Genomic DNA, 13270 nt, shown 5'->3' with positions numbered 1-13270 from the left:
GGACTACGATTACCAGATATTTTAAAGGAAGAAAGAAAAGAAAGAAATGGAAGAGAAGAGGACAAAATTAGAATTAGAATTCTAATTAAAATTAGATCTAATTAGATCTAGCCTTGCTGTAGATCTAATTAGATCTAATTTTAATTAGAATTAGAATTCAAAATGTAGAATTAGAATTACATTGATAAACAAAATTACATTGATACACAGAATATTCTTATCTTGTAACTTCTTTGAAGTATTTTACTTAAAGGGCTACTTTTTATTCCTAACTAAAAAAGGGTAATCCATCAGTGATACGTCAGATGCCAAATGTGGGTATATGTGAACAAATACCGTAGAGATGTGTTCCTTATGCTCACGGCCAGTGACACCTCACCTGACTTAGCAGGTGGCGTGACAGGGCACAAAGGAAGAAAATGTACTGTGTGCAGTTCCGGGTTTGAATTCCGGTGCTGCCGCTCACCAACGGCAGGACTTGTACAAGCTATTAAGCCTCTCCGCAAAAGGTCCTAGTACAGGTACAAGTACAGAGTGCTTCGTACTGTCTATTAAATCTCTCTGCAGAAGGTGCAGACTCCCAGTTATAAGACAACTAAGTCATGAGGACGTAACGTACAGCATAGGTAACGCTATCGTATCGTTAATCTTTAAGTTACTGCCAGCGTAGAGCTTAGAAGTTCTCATCATGAGAAAAAAAGTGTGTCACTGTGTATGGTGATGGATGGTACCTAAACTTATTGTGGTAACCACTGTACAATATATATATACCAAATCATTATGTTGTCTACCTTAAACTAACACCATCTGATATGTCAATCATATCTCAATAAAATTGGAAAAGTTATTAAATCTCTCTGAACCTCCATTTAGTCATTTGTAAAGTAAACATAATTCCCATGTCTCGGTGAGTTGTTTTCAGAATTAAATGAAATGACATCGGTCCTGTGCCCTGATAATTACATTTGACCCTTGAACAACACAGGGGTATTGGGGTGCTGACCCCATGCAGCCGAAAATTGCATATAACTTCTGGCTCCCCAAAAACTTAACTACTGGTATTAACTATGGTATTAACAATAATACCATACTGTTGACTGGTAACCTTCCCAATAATATGGTTGATGAGCACATTATCTTGAATGTTATAGGTTATATGTACTGTATACAGTATTCTTACAATAAAGACGGCTAGAGAAAAGAAAATTAAGAAAATCATAAGGAAGAGAAAATACATTTACAGTACTATACAGTGTTTACCAAAAAAAAAAAAAAAAAGCTGCATTTAAGTGGACCCGTGCAGTTCAAACCCATGTTTTATTAGCTTCCTTCTCTGTACGCAACGAATGTGTGTAATCAAAAGGAGCTTAAGCTACAAAATGATACACACCAACAACACTCAAATGTTCTACTGTTTATCCGTGACTTAGTCTGAATTTAAAAAGAATCCGCTGTGTTTGAAAAAGGATTAAAGAAAACACTTTGCTGTAATCTAGGACAGAGTTGTCTATCTGTCTGTCTGTCTGTCTGTCTCTGTCTCTCTCTCTGAGCTGGTTAAGTCTTAATGTAAAGGAAGGCGATGTGCACATCTTCAAAGCCAACAGTCTGAAAGAGGTCATTCCTATCTGGCCAGTAGCATGGCAGGCGGACAGTCCACTGTGGGTGCCCCTCGACATGAGGCATCATTTGTTTCGATTTCAGTGAAGTATATGAGATGGTACCACTTATATTAGATTGATGGGCAGAACAGAGAGAGGAAAATAGATTGAGAATTGGCCCAGTGACAAGGCAGACCACTCCAAACTGGTCTTGTTAGCTTCACAGCAGATCCTGATTGGCATACCAAGTCCTGGAAGGACCCAAACTCTCCCCGTGTTCTGTACATCCTGTTTATGTGCTGTAAACAACAACGACAAAAAGTGTTGTTTTCTTTTTAAGGGGTTCTGGCAAATGATCGGGGCAGGGGTTTACAAATGTAATTGTTGATACGTTTTGCATTGTCTAACTCTAAGCTCGGTCTGAAATATCAAACAGAAGCATCAGTGACTCCAAACACTTTGAAAGAATTCCACAGAGACCCACATTTCCCTTCACACCCGCTCTGGTTGTGTTTTTGTTTTTTGGCTTAATACAGAGCAAACATACTGCGCCTTCAAAATCATAATAACACAAGAATTGAAGCTCCATATTGTTTAAAAGTAGTGCTGAGATATAAATTCTTCTCTTGATGGTCTTTGCTTATGGAAAGACGATGGGGAATTGTAAACAGCTGCAGGTACAATGGTACTAATGCATCCACTCCTTATACAGACCAGCCCTTGGTGCCCTGAAAAACACCCGATCTCACACTCTTTTTTCTATTAGTGTAAATCTTCTACAAAGTGAGACGACGACAAATTAGACAAAGTACATTAAATCATACATGGTCTGTAATTTCTATCTCCCCCATTATAGGAAAGTTCTTTTCTTCCTTTTGTAAAATCACCATCAGCAACACCACCACCCAGGGTGCACTCAGGCATCTATTCATGGCTTTAAGGATATTTTGTCCCCATGTCCCTCCAGCTGAAGGTGACAGGAGCTTTTAACTCGTCATTTTATTAAGGATTCCTGGTGTTCCCTCTGTCTCAGACATTCACAGCAAGTGAAAATGTTAGGTCTTGGCTCATGAACATTCTTTGGTTCTCAGGAAAGTCAGTCTAGAAATAGTGGCAACGACGAAGGCCAGGACACCCTGAAGCTCTGTGTTTATTCTGTTTCTCTGGGATGGCGGCAGCTGTGTGTCTCAGACACCATCTGCCGAAGGCAAATGCCTAGTTAAGTGTGCTATTCTCGATGTCTTCGCAGTCCACAGCCCTACCCACCTCTCCCCACTTTGCTATCCCCCATGCTGCTTGCTTCACTCTCCACAGGCCTGCAACACAATCACAACACGCTGGGTGGGTCCCCTTGGTGTGGAGCTGTGGCATCCTAAAGGGTGCTCTCGCGTGGCACGCCTCCCCTGCCCCACGGGCTTACTCCAGAAGTGTTTAGAAGATAATCTCATCCCGTTGATAGAAGGTATATAAATATATAAGCACATTATCTATGGTGTTTGAAAAGCCCCACAAACCTAAAAAGCATGTAGGTACCTGAACTCTTTGGGGATGAGAAGAAAGCTATGGGTCTTCAGCATTTGCTGAAGATTGAAACCAGACATGTTAAACCTCATTAATTATGGTCTCTACTAATTGGGAATCGGAGACAATTCTTTGGGCTGATATTTATCTTTGCATTATCTCTGGAAAGAAGAAGTTTGCTAAGTAACTAAAGAATAGAAATAACATTGTAATGGTAATGTTTAAACTACTGAAGAGAAGATTTCTAAGAACTCTGAGGCCTTTATTTATACAGTAACAACAAATTATTTTTTGCCTAGTCACTAAAGCCACCTGTCTCCTTCCTGGCTTCCCCATTTCTGCACAGACACTATTCCTCCCAATTCAACTTGCTCATAGCAAAGCTAACCAGTCTCCCAAACCCATGAACTGACCCTTTGTCTGCCTCTCTCACCAACCACTTCCTTTTCTCTTTAAACCCAGGTCCTCATCAATAATGTTGCCTTAGCATTAGAACATCCCCCATTGGACTCCTCTTTCTTGCCACATCTCCAATGATTCAGCAATCTGCTGCCCACTCGGTCTTCTGAAATTTTCTGTAGGAATCCATGACTCTTATACCCGTGAACCTCAAGGTCCTCAACTGTCGCTTTAATGTCTTTGCTTCCAGTACTGCATTTAGCAGAGTACTAGAATAATTGTAGGTCCACACTATCTAGCTGAGACCCCTGGGCTCTGACGTGTTTGGGACTCATACTTTCTCTTATTTTAGAATGATAATATGATGCCTGAGACATATTTTACATAACACTCCAGTGGGCCTTCATAGTCAAGCACGTTGATATTTCTGTAGCAAAATGTATGAATTTCACCCTTGGTAGTACATGAGGGCTATAAATCGCCTCCCATTAGGTTTTGACACTAAGTAACTTATTAAAAAAATTGCAGTTGGTGGAGCTTTTTGGATTTCAGAATTGTGGGAAAGGGACTGAGGAGCTGTAGTCAGAATACGATGGCCATTTATCACTATCCAGACTTGAAAGAAACGTTTTCTTGAAAAGTCTCCGTCCTGAAATCTTTTGTTAATTCAGATCGGTCTTCTCCACAGTTAGCCCAAATTATTGAGGCTGTCCTCACAAAACATGTCTTCAGGTTATGGGAACTTTGTGATTACAAGGTTGTCCTTGTCATTTTTAATTTTTCTAATTTGACTCCATTTCTAAAGCATTTTCAACTAGCTTATTTTTTTTTTTTAAAGTTCCTTATTAGTTGTCTGTTTTAGCAAAATGTATACTCATTTTGTTTGTCCCCTGCCTAAATAAAGGCTCTTGGAAGTATAGACTGATTCTCCCTCAGAATGGTAGATTTACATTTCAAAAATCCCAGTTATGCTGACTTCCCACCCAAAATAAAAGTTAACTTTTTAAGTGAGTTTATCTAATTTGTAATAGGTCTATCCAGCAAACCACACAAACCTCTTCTATACACAGTGAAACATACACTGATATCACTCTTTGAGGTCGAGTTGTAACTTGACCAATAAAACCTTCTTAAAATATAGCCAAGCCAAACATTATTAGGGCAGCAATGCAGGGTTTGGATATACATCACGGGATGCTGGCTGTATGGGTCACAGCACTCTGACAGGCAGTTCCTAGGCAGTTATTTTGACATTAGAAAGTCACAATCCATCAACTTAACAGCAGGGTGATAATTTGGGGACTAGGGAGATGGCTATACAAAACGACACTGTGGGAAGCAAACAGTAGTTCAAATAGCTCCTGTTTGAGAATGAAGACATCAACTAAGCAAAATTTCTCTCCACCTCTAGAACCAGGTATAATGTAATGTGTTTTGGGGGTAGCGCGTTATCTATGGCGTTTGAAAAGCCCTGCAAACCTAAAAAGTATGTAAGTACCTGGACTCTTTGGAGATGAGAAGAAACGGATCTGCCATGACAAGACTAAAGAGTGACAAAGAGTTGCGTTTCCCCCCCCCCAGTGTTTGTCACAAACCACTTCCAGTGACCTGTGTGTGCTACCCCAAGCCAGTATTTCCTGAGATGCTTCTTGGCTCTTTCTGAATTGCAAAACACTCAGACTTCCAGCCATCTGTGACACCTGGCTCCTTGGGCGAGTGGGAGACACTTTGGGCTTTATCGTTGCAGGGGTTCCTGGCCAATGACCCTGCTGTAAGCCCTTCCTGAACACTCGTGGCCTTGGTCTCCCATGCTCTCCTGGACAAATGAATGGGTGCAGAGGCCGTGGAGAGCTTCTGAAATTTTCTCAGTTGCTGGAACTAAAGTAACAACAGCAGGAAGCTTTCAGGCTGCTGCACTGGGGTTGGGGTGGGAGGTGGGAGGGTGAGGACTATGGGCTACCGTGCAGTGGTTCTCAAGTGTTCTCATCTCATAATAACTCTGAGAACACACAGACAAGCCCTGAGGGATGGCCATGCAATTGGGAAGGGGACAGAAAACACATCTTGCCTTCTACTCTGGAAAGGAGAGTAGATAATAAATTATGTATTGATGCTGAGATTGCAAAAAGGAACATTAGATGGATATATGCAGATACTCTGATTAAGAAGAGAGGCGGAGTCCGGGTGGCGAGATTGTCTTAATGAGCTGTGCTGCCTCCATGGAAACCAGAGTGGTCTTTGTGGCCACCCACACCCCACTAGAGTCATGACCTTCCCTGCTGGTGATTAGTTCTTGCCACTGCCCTCCTGGCAGTCTGCCCGAAATACTAACAGTGTGTAAAGCAAATTACTTTCAGGTTATACTTAGCTCTTTCAAAGAAAAAGAAATTTGCTGTATGAACGAAACATCAGCAGGTAAAGAACAACGAGCTCCTAAAGCAAAAATGAAGCACTCGATTACTGCCGACCCTTGATTTTAATAAACCTTTGTGGCTGTTTAAATTGAGTTTCTCCTTTAAAAAAGAAAAACTAGCTTCAGACGAATAACTTCAGCACATAAGCTGAGAGTATCTGAGAATTTACACATATCAGAAAAGTAATTTTAAGCAACCAACAGTAGAAGCAAAGTCAATAATGTTTCCATACCTGGCGCTGATATTCTTCCGTGAAGCACAGAGTCACTGGGCAGCAGGTCTTTCGAATTAGAGGTGAATGGTGATTGTCTAAATGTATCTTCTGAAAAGAAAGGGCTGGGGTGGGGGAAAGCAGAGCAAAGTTTAGGAAATCAAAGTTACTTACATTACCCAGAGCATCCGGCCCCAAAGACACACAGACACACAGACACACAGACACACACACACACACACACACACACACACACAAATGCAGGATAAGGTACCTTTTTAAAAAAAAATGGTGTTTAGACAATCTAAGAAGATTGTGCTTAAAATGGAGGAGAAAATATATTACATCAGACAAGTGCTGTCTGTATATTCTGTCTGTTGGTTTTATATTTAAGGTGAATATATGAAATATCACCATCTTTGAAACATTGTTAAGCACAGTCAGGACAGCTGAGCAGTAAATTTTACTCTTGTACTATATGTTCACTATATGTTGTGCCCAGATGAAGACCAACTGCCCAGATCAGGATCAGAATCACAAAGGCCTATTTGAGGTTCTTCCCAGAGGAGCAAGAGATTTGCCCTGGTTCATGCACATTCTGTCACCTGGGTGCTTAGGACCAATAGCACGCATCAGAAGGACAGCAGGCAGGCCAGAGTCAGGGGCCAGTGCACTTTAAGAGATAATTCACCAGTCCCCACGGAAACTGAGACTGCATCCTAGAACCATCTTGTTTTGGAAGGAGTTAAGCCAGCTAACGGGACTCCTGAAAGGACCCTGGGGACCCATTATTTCCCATGAAACTGAGGCCCTGACTTGACTGGTTCTCAGTTCCCCGAGTGGCTCAGCTAGAACTAGAAGCAGGGATGTCAGACATCCAGCCAGGGTTTTGCTCTGCAGCGAACACAAAGGATTTGGTTGCTTTTAACCAGAGTTTTCTAATCCAATTGTAGCATCCACCGTCCATTCCTCTAAAGTAAACTGAAAATAAGTAATGTGATCACATGTGTGAATACTGCAGTTATCAGTACAGTCCAACCTGGAGAACGACAGCCCAATTTATTTACAACAGAGGAAATTTATTTATTTTTTTTTATTTGTTTTTTTTTTTCACTATATGAAATTTATTGTCAAACTGGTTTCCATACAACACCCAGTGCTCATCCCAAAAGATGCCCCCCTCAATACCCATCACCCACCCTCCCCTCCCTCCCACCCCCCCATCAACCCTCAGTTTGTTTTCAGTTTTTAAGAGTCTCTTATGCTTTGGCTCTCTCCCACTCTAACCTCTTTTTTTTTTTTTTTCCTTCCCCTCCCCCATGGGTTTCTGTTAAGTTTCTCAGGATCCACATAAGAGTGAAAACATATGGTATCTTTCTCTACAACAGAGGAAATTTAATGGAGAAAGTGGGTACACAGGTGGTGAAGGTCCATAGGGACAGAAATGCAGCCCGACACAGACTGGCGCCTCCCTGAGGCTGGAGGAACAAAAGAAGGAGGTAGATGGAGCCCAAGGTCGGGGGCCACCTGGTAGGGTCTGCACCTTGGAGGAGATGCAGCTCCCGCAGGAGACGGAAAGGGAGTGGTCTTCCCTAAGCCCCTCCCCCTTCTCCCACCAGGGCGTCGGATTGGTGGAACCTTCCCACAAGCCAAGGAGAGTCAGCCTGCAGGGATCAGGTCCCCTTCGAAACTGCAAACCAGGGGGAAGCCTGGGAGGCTCAATCGGCCTCCTCCGACTTCGGCTCAGGCCATGGTGTCACAGTTTACGGGTTCAAGCCCCACATTGGGCTCTGTGCTGACAGCTCAAAGCCTGGAGTACACTTCGAATTCTGTCTCCTTACTTCTGCCTCTCCCCAGCTCGTGCTCTGTCTCCACCTCCCTCTCGAAAATAATAAACATTAAAAAAAAATTTAAAAACACCCCTGCAAATTAGGGGAAGGAAAAGATGTGAGGGCACAGGAGACTAGTACTGCCACGACTAGTGTTGCTTTTCTAAACATGCCTCAAGGCTATGGTTACTGTCATTAAACAGTAAAAGGAAATATTAAGATAAAGACAGAAGACATACTTCTTGTAAGTACAAGAAGTAAAACATATATTAGTTCACAATATTTGATATGACTGTCAGGCCAGATTTAATGCAACTTTGTATGGCAGGCTTTTTAGTTATATCTTAAACATAAAACAATTTAAAGGGGCTTAAAGAGTGAACCTGCTACAGGCTAGTAGGTGATGGGAAATGGGGAAACGTTTTATGCCAAACAGCTCATAACCTGCAAGTGATACAGAATACTTGAAAGGATAAGGCGATGCAGTAAGGTGGCCAATAGCACGTGCTCAAAGGTAGGCAGCTCTGAGTTCAAATCCCAGCCTCACCACTTCGGCTGTGTGACCTTACACGTATTATCGAGCTTCTCCGAGCCTCCGTTTCTTGTCTATAAAGTGGGGTGATCACAGCATCCACACCTCACAGAGGAGCTGTCAGGACTGAATAAGATGGTCTGGAGAATATGCTTCTGTAGTGCCTGGTAAACACTAAGTGCTCAATAAATGTGAGTTATTTTTTATTTGCATCTTTGCCTAACTCAAATAGGAGCATAAATGAGCCAACCTACAAGTTGACAGAAAGCGTAGAGTTTTCTTGTATAAAATAAACAAAGAAAAAGCCACTCTGATTTTGAAGAGTCTTTTTGACTTCTGGGTGACTAGGTTAATTTCCAACTCTTCGGTGAAGGACGTGGTTAACAATCAAAGGGCTTTTAAGGACAGAGACACCTTGGAGGATTGTTGGTCAAACCCAGAGTATTAAGATTTCTCCACTCCCACCTGGGTAGTGCTGGAGCTTCCATACAAAGGTGCCAGTGCTATTCTTGTGTCTGAGCGGACAGTTCACAGGAGAGACACCAGGAGCTGGTCCCCAGGCACAGGGTTAAAGGTCAGGCAGTGGGTCTGCATATTATTGTGACTCTGGAGGTAGCAATTCCCTTAAAATCTTAGAGTTCGGAGAAACCCACAAACTGTTTGGTCTGAAATGTGGAGAGTTCCCTCTGAGGACATCAAGAATCTCAAAAAGGGCTCCCTAATGGGTATCTCAAAATGTCACCCTTCTTGCCACAGAGACATGGTGGGTACTTCCCCCATTCCCTCGATCTGCCAGCAGCTGTCTAGTGAGTGCCTACAACGTGCCAGGCCTTGGGAACATAATGGTCAGCAAAACCAGCCATGACTCCAAATCTCAGGGAGTGCAAAGACCTGTGTGGGTACATGAAAGGGAACTGTAACGGAGTCTAACGCTGTGGAAGGGAGGGTACAGTGTTACGGGGCGGGGGGGAGGGTGTGGGGGCTAGCCTGGCTAACTGAGTCGAGACCTGAAGGGAGGGTAGGGTTGTGGGAAAATGGGGAAAGTGTCCCCTGCACAGAGAACACAGCCCATCTACAGAGCTGCTGGAAGGCGCATCGAGGAGGGACATGAGGCTAAAGCCTGGGGAAGGAAGGCACACTGCATGTAGGGATCCTGACTTTGTCCCAACAGCAGTGGGAAGTCCTGCTGTGTTTTAACAAAGCAGTGGGGCCTGCAGAAGACAAGACAGGTGGCCAGAGTAGCGGTCCACATGAGACATCGTGACACCGGTGGCCAATGCAGCAAACCAGCAGTGACACATGCAGACCGAATAATGGTTTAAGAGATAGGGCAGGTAAAGACTACAGGTACATTTATTTTTTTAAGTTTATTTATTTATTTAGAGAGAGAGAGAGAGGTGTGCACACGAGCACGGGATGGGCAGAGAGACGGGGAGAGAGAGAGAATCCCAAGTTCGATGTGGGGCTCAAACTCATGAACCACGAGATCATGACCCCACACTAAAAAACTAAGAGTCGGATGCTTAACCTACTGAGCCACCCAGGCACCCCAAGGTACATTTAAAACCAACCCTCAGGTTTCCAGGTGAACCAGGACGAGGCTGCCACGGTATGTGCCAGGAACAGGCTCCTAGATTTTGCTAAATACTGGAAATGGGCTACCTCTGCATCGCAGATCTCCACCGACGTGAGGAGTGAAGCCCAGTTATCACCAAGCCACTCAGAAGAAATTGAGTTGAAAGGGAGACAATCACCGAGGGAAACAACATTCCAAATAATTTTCTACCCTGGATGCAGCTTTATCCTGCACAGCACAGAAGAGGTTTCTTCTCAGGGAGAAGGAGTCATGCTGCATACTAAAAAGGCAACAAAGGACAAGCAATGTTACGGGGCAAGGAATCAATGAAGGACCCTTCACAAGCCAAGGCAGCATGAGCCTAATGTGAGGTCTTCTCTAGAAAGAGACGATATTAGATTAACAGGGCATCAGTCTCAGGCCAAACGTGCAGCTGCAGTGCTCTGCATTGGGAGGCGTCCCCCGGAGGCGGGGAGCGCGGTGGTTTAGCACACCGTTTGCAACAATCTGAGTCTGCATTCCGTACTGGCCATTTAATAGTTAAGTGACTTCCGGTCAACAGACTCTCTAGCCTCTGTTTCATCACTGGAAAAAAGTTTCAAAATACCTTCTTTGTAAGGGTGCTGCAAGGTTAAGTAAGGTATTTCATGTTAATGTTCTTAGTACACAGTACATGCTCAAAAAAAGTAGCAACTGATGCATATATCGCTACTCACTGTTCTAAAGTACTTTGTGTATATTAACTTCAGGTTAGTCCTCACAAGGGCCGTACTGGGTGGCTACTATTATTATTATCCATAAGGAATGCAGAGACTGGGGCACAGAGAAAGGAAGTGATTGTCCATGCCCGTGAGCTGAGCTCAGATTTGAATACAGGCAGGCTGGCATCCCAGTCTGCACTCTTACCCACTAAGCTACACTGCCTCCCTCCTGTGATCCCTTAACATCCAGGCAGCTCAGGGGCGGTACAGAACCGCAGATCCTCCTTGGAACGAACAGAGCAAAAGGAAGGGATACAGGAAGGAGGGCTGAAGGGGGGATGGGAGCAGCCATTTCAGTATGCAGGATCCCAGGTAACTGAAGAAAGACTTTTTCACCTGAGAAACACAGCACGTGAAAATGATTTAGTCTTTCCCTCCCTCTAGAAGTTAAGATATGCCCCAATTTCCTAAAACTTCTGCAACCCAGAGGCCTGTCAATTTGCAATCCTAATTATTCCCCCCCCCCCCCCCATCTGCACCCACTGGTTTTGAGGGCAAGCTCATCTCTGTGATTAAGCCTAAGTGAAGAGGGAAGAGTAACGAGGCCATCAGGTGTTCACAAGCCTCTATTTCAGCACAGATCTGAAGCTCATGGTGGCACTATGGTTACACAGACATTTGTATATTAATCTTCCAGCCACCTAGATTGGCAGCTATGTTTCAGGAAGAGGAGCAGGAAAAACCAAACTTGCAGGATGCCTTACATAGCATGTGCTTGATTAACGGGGTTACATCTCCAATGACATTAGCCATCTTCAACTCTGCCCATGATCTGAGGACAGAAGACACTGCACCTGCACCTTCGCACCAAGCAATGTCCTTTTCAGAATGTCGAGATGGTATTCCTTAAGCTCCTTTTCTTCTCCCGTGCCTCATGCATTTGCAAAGTGCAGAAGCACATCCACTCTAGGCAGAGGCCCAGCTCTGCGGTGGACAGGGCCGGCCCTGCGTTCACGCCAGTGATGGCCACTGGTGGGAGAAGGTGGTGGACAGGGGAGTGCCAGGACGTGCCTGACACAGGATGAGCTGGGTCTGCATCTCCTCAGGGAGGAGAGCAGCAAATGAAATACGGACTTGCCGATGTGCTCGACTTGAGCACATTCGTACCATCCTTCAACTAGTCACTTAGTCGGTTCCCAGTTCTTCCAGAAAAGCAGCTGGCTTGTGACTGCTGCATGGCTCTCACTTCCTGACTCCCCAGCTGCCCGAATTTTAGTCATTTCACTATGAAAAAGCCTCTCCATCAGAAAGTGAGCTAAAGAGGTGGAAAAAGGGAAACACTGTCAACAAAGTGATTTATTTCTGGTTAATATTTTTGGTGAAAAGCTGGTAATGGAGGAGGCTGAAACTAACAGCTAATAGGAGAGAAGATCATCACCTGTCCTCATATAATGAAATCCCCACCTGCCACAGCATATCCCCTCTGCCCCTGGAAAAGGCTACCTGGAAGCCTTCGTTATTGCAGATAAATGTTCAGAAGCAGCATCTGGAAGCTGTTGGTGTAAACTCCCCATTACTTTTCTTGCCTTTTGCTAGTTAGAAAAAACAAAACGTTTACCTATTCAAGTTTCTCTTGTGGGTAAAAGTGAAATGAACATCTAATGTGTCTTTTTACTTTTCTCTGGTAGAAAATCTAAGGTCTAAATTATGAAGGGGCACTGCTGTCACCGTGACTGGACAAATCCAGGCATCAGACGGCATGGCCTGTAGGGTCAACAGCGCGGGGCTGAGGAAGGAAAGATTTACAATAAATAATAAAACAGTTCATAAAAGATTATGGCCATAAATAGTGATACATTTTGCTAAGTGCGGATTGTGGCACAAACATTTCCACCTTTAACATCTGAGTGTGCCAGCAGGGAGCTGTGCCTCATGCAGAACAGAAGGCCGGTCTACTTACAAACCACCCCTCCCTGGGCACCAGCATTGAAACCAAAACGTTACAGGAATTCTTGTGTTGATGACAACAGCAGAATAAAGCAAAGAGGAAGAGAAAAAGAAGGTGGACACAGCATAGAAGAGAATGTTGGAAGAAGTACTTTTAAATAATGACACAATTGGTGGGAATGCAAACTGGTGCAGCTGCTCTGGAAAACAGTGTGGAGGTTCCTCAAAAAATTAAAAATAGACCTATCCTACGACCCAGCAATAGCACTGTTAGGAATTTACCCAAGGGATACAGGAGTGCTGATGCATAGGGGCACTTGTACCCCAATGTTTATAGCAGCACTTTCAATAATAGTCAAATTATGGAAAGAGCCCAAATGTCTATCAATGGATGAATGAATGGATAAAGAAGATGTGATTTATATATACAATGGAATACTACTTGGCAATGAGAAAGAATGAAATCCTGCCATTTGCACCAACATGGATGGAACTGGAGGGTATTATGCTGAGTGAAGTAAGTCAGTCAGAGAAAGACAGAT

At 43.7% G+C, this 13270-nt stretch overlaps 1 protein-coding gene across 1 annotated transcript in view; it reads right to left on the bottom strand.

Annotated features, from left to right (window-relative positions):
* ZNF827 (zinc finger protein 827) overlaps positions 1-13270 on the bottom strand; it is a 174299-nt gene that overhangs the window by 55738 nt on the left and 105291 nt on the right. Inside the window, 1 exon segment of the mRNA XM_019420669.2 lies at positions 6165-6268. Within this exon segment, the coding sequence (XP_019276214.1) occupies positions 6165-6268 (104 nt within the window).

This window comes from Panthera pardus, unplaced genomic scaffold, assembly GCF_024362965.1.
Source record: "Panthera pardus isolate Hobbes unplaced genomic scaffold, ASM2436296v1 HiC_scaffold_13, whole genome shotgun sequence".
NCBI lineage: Eukaryota > Metazoa > Chordata > Mammalia > Carnivora > Felidae > Panthera > Panthera pardus.
The sequence above is the reverse complement of the archived record's forward strand: the minus strand, read 5'-3'. Positions and strand labels throughout refer to the sequence as shown.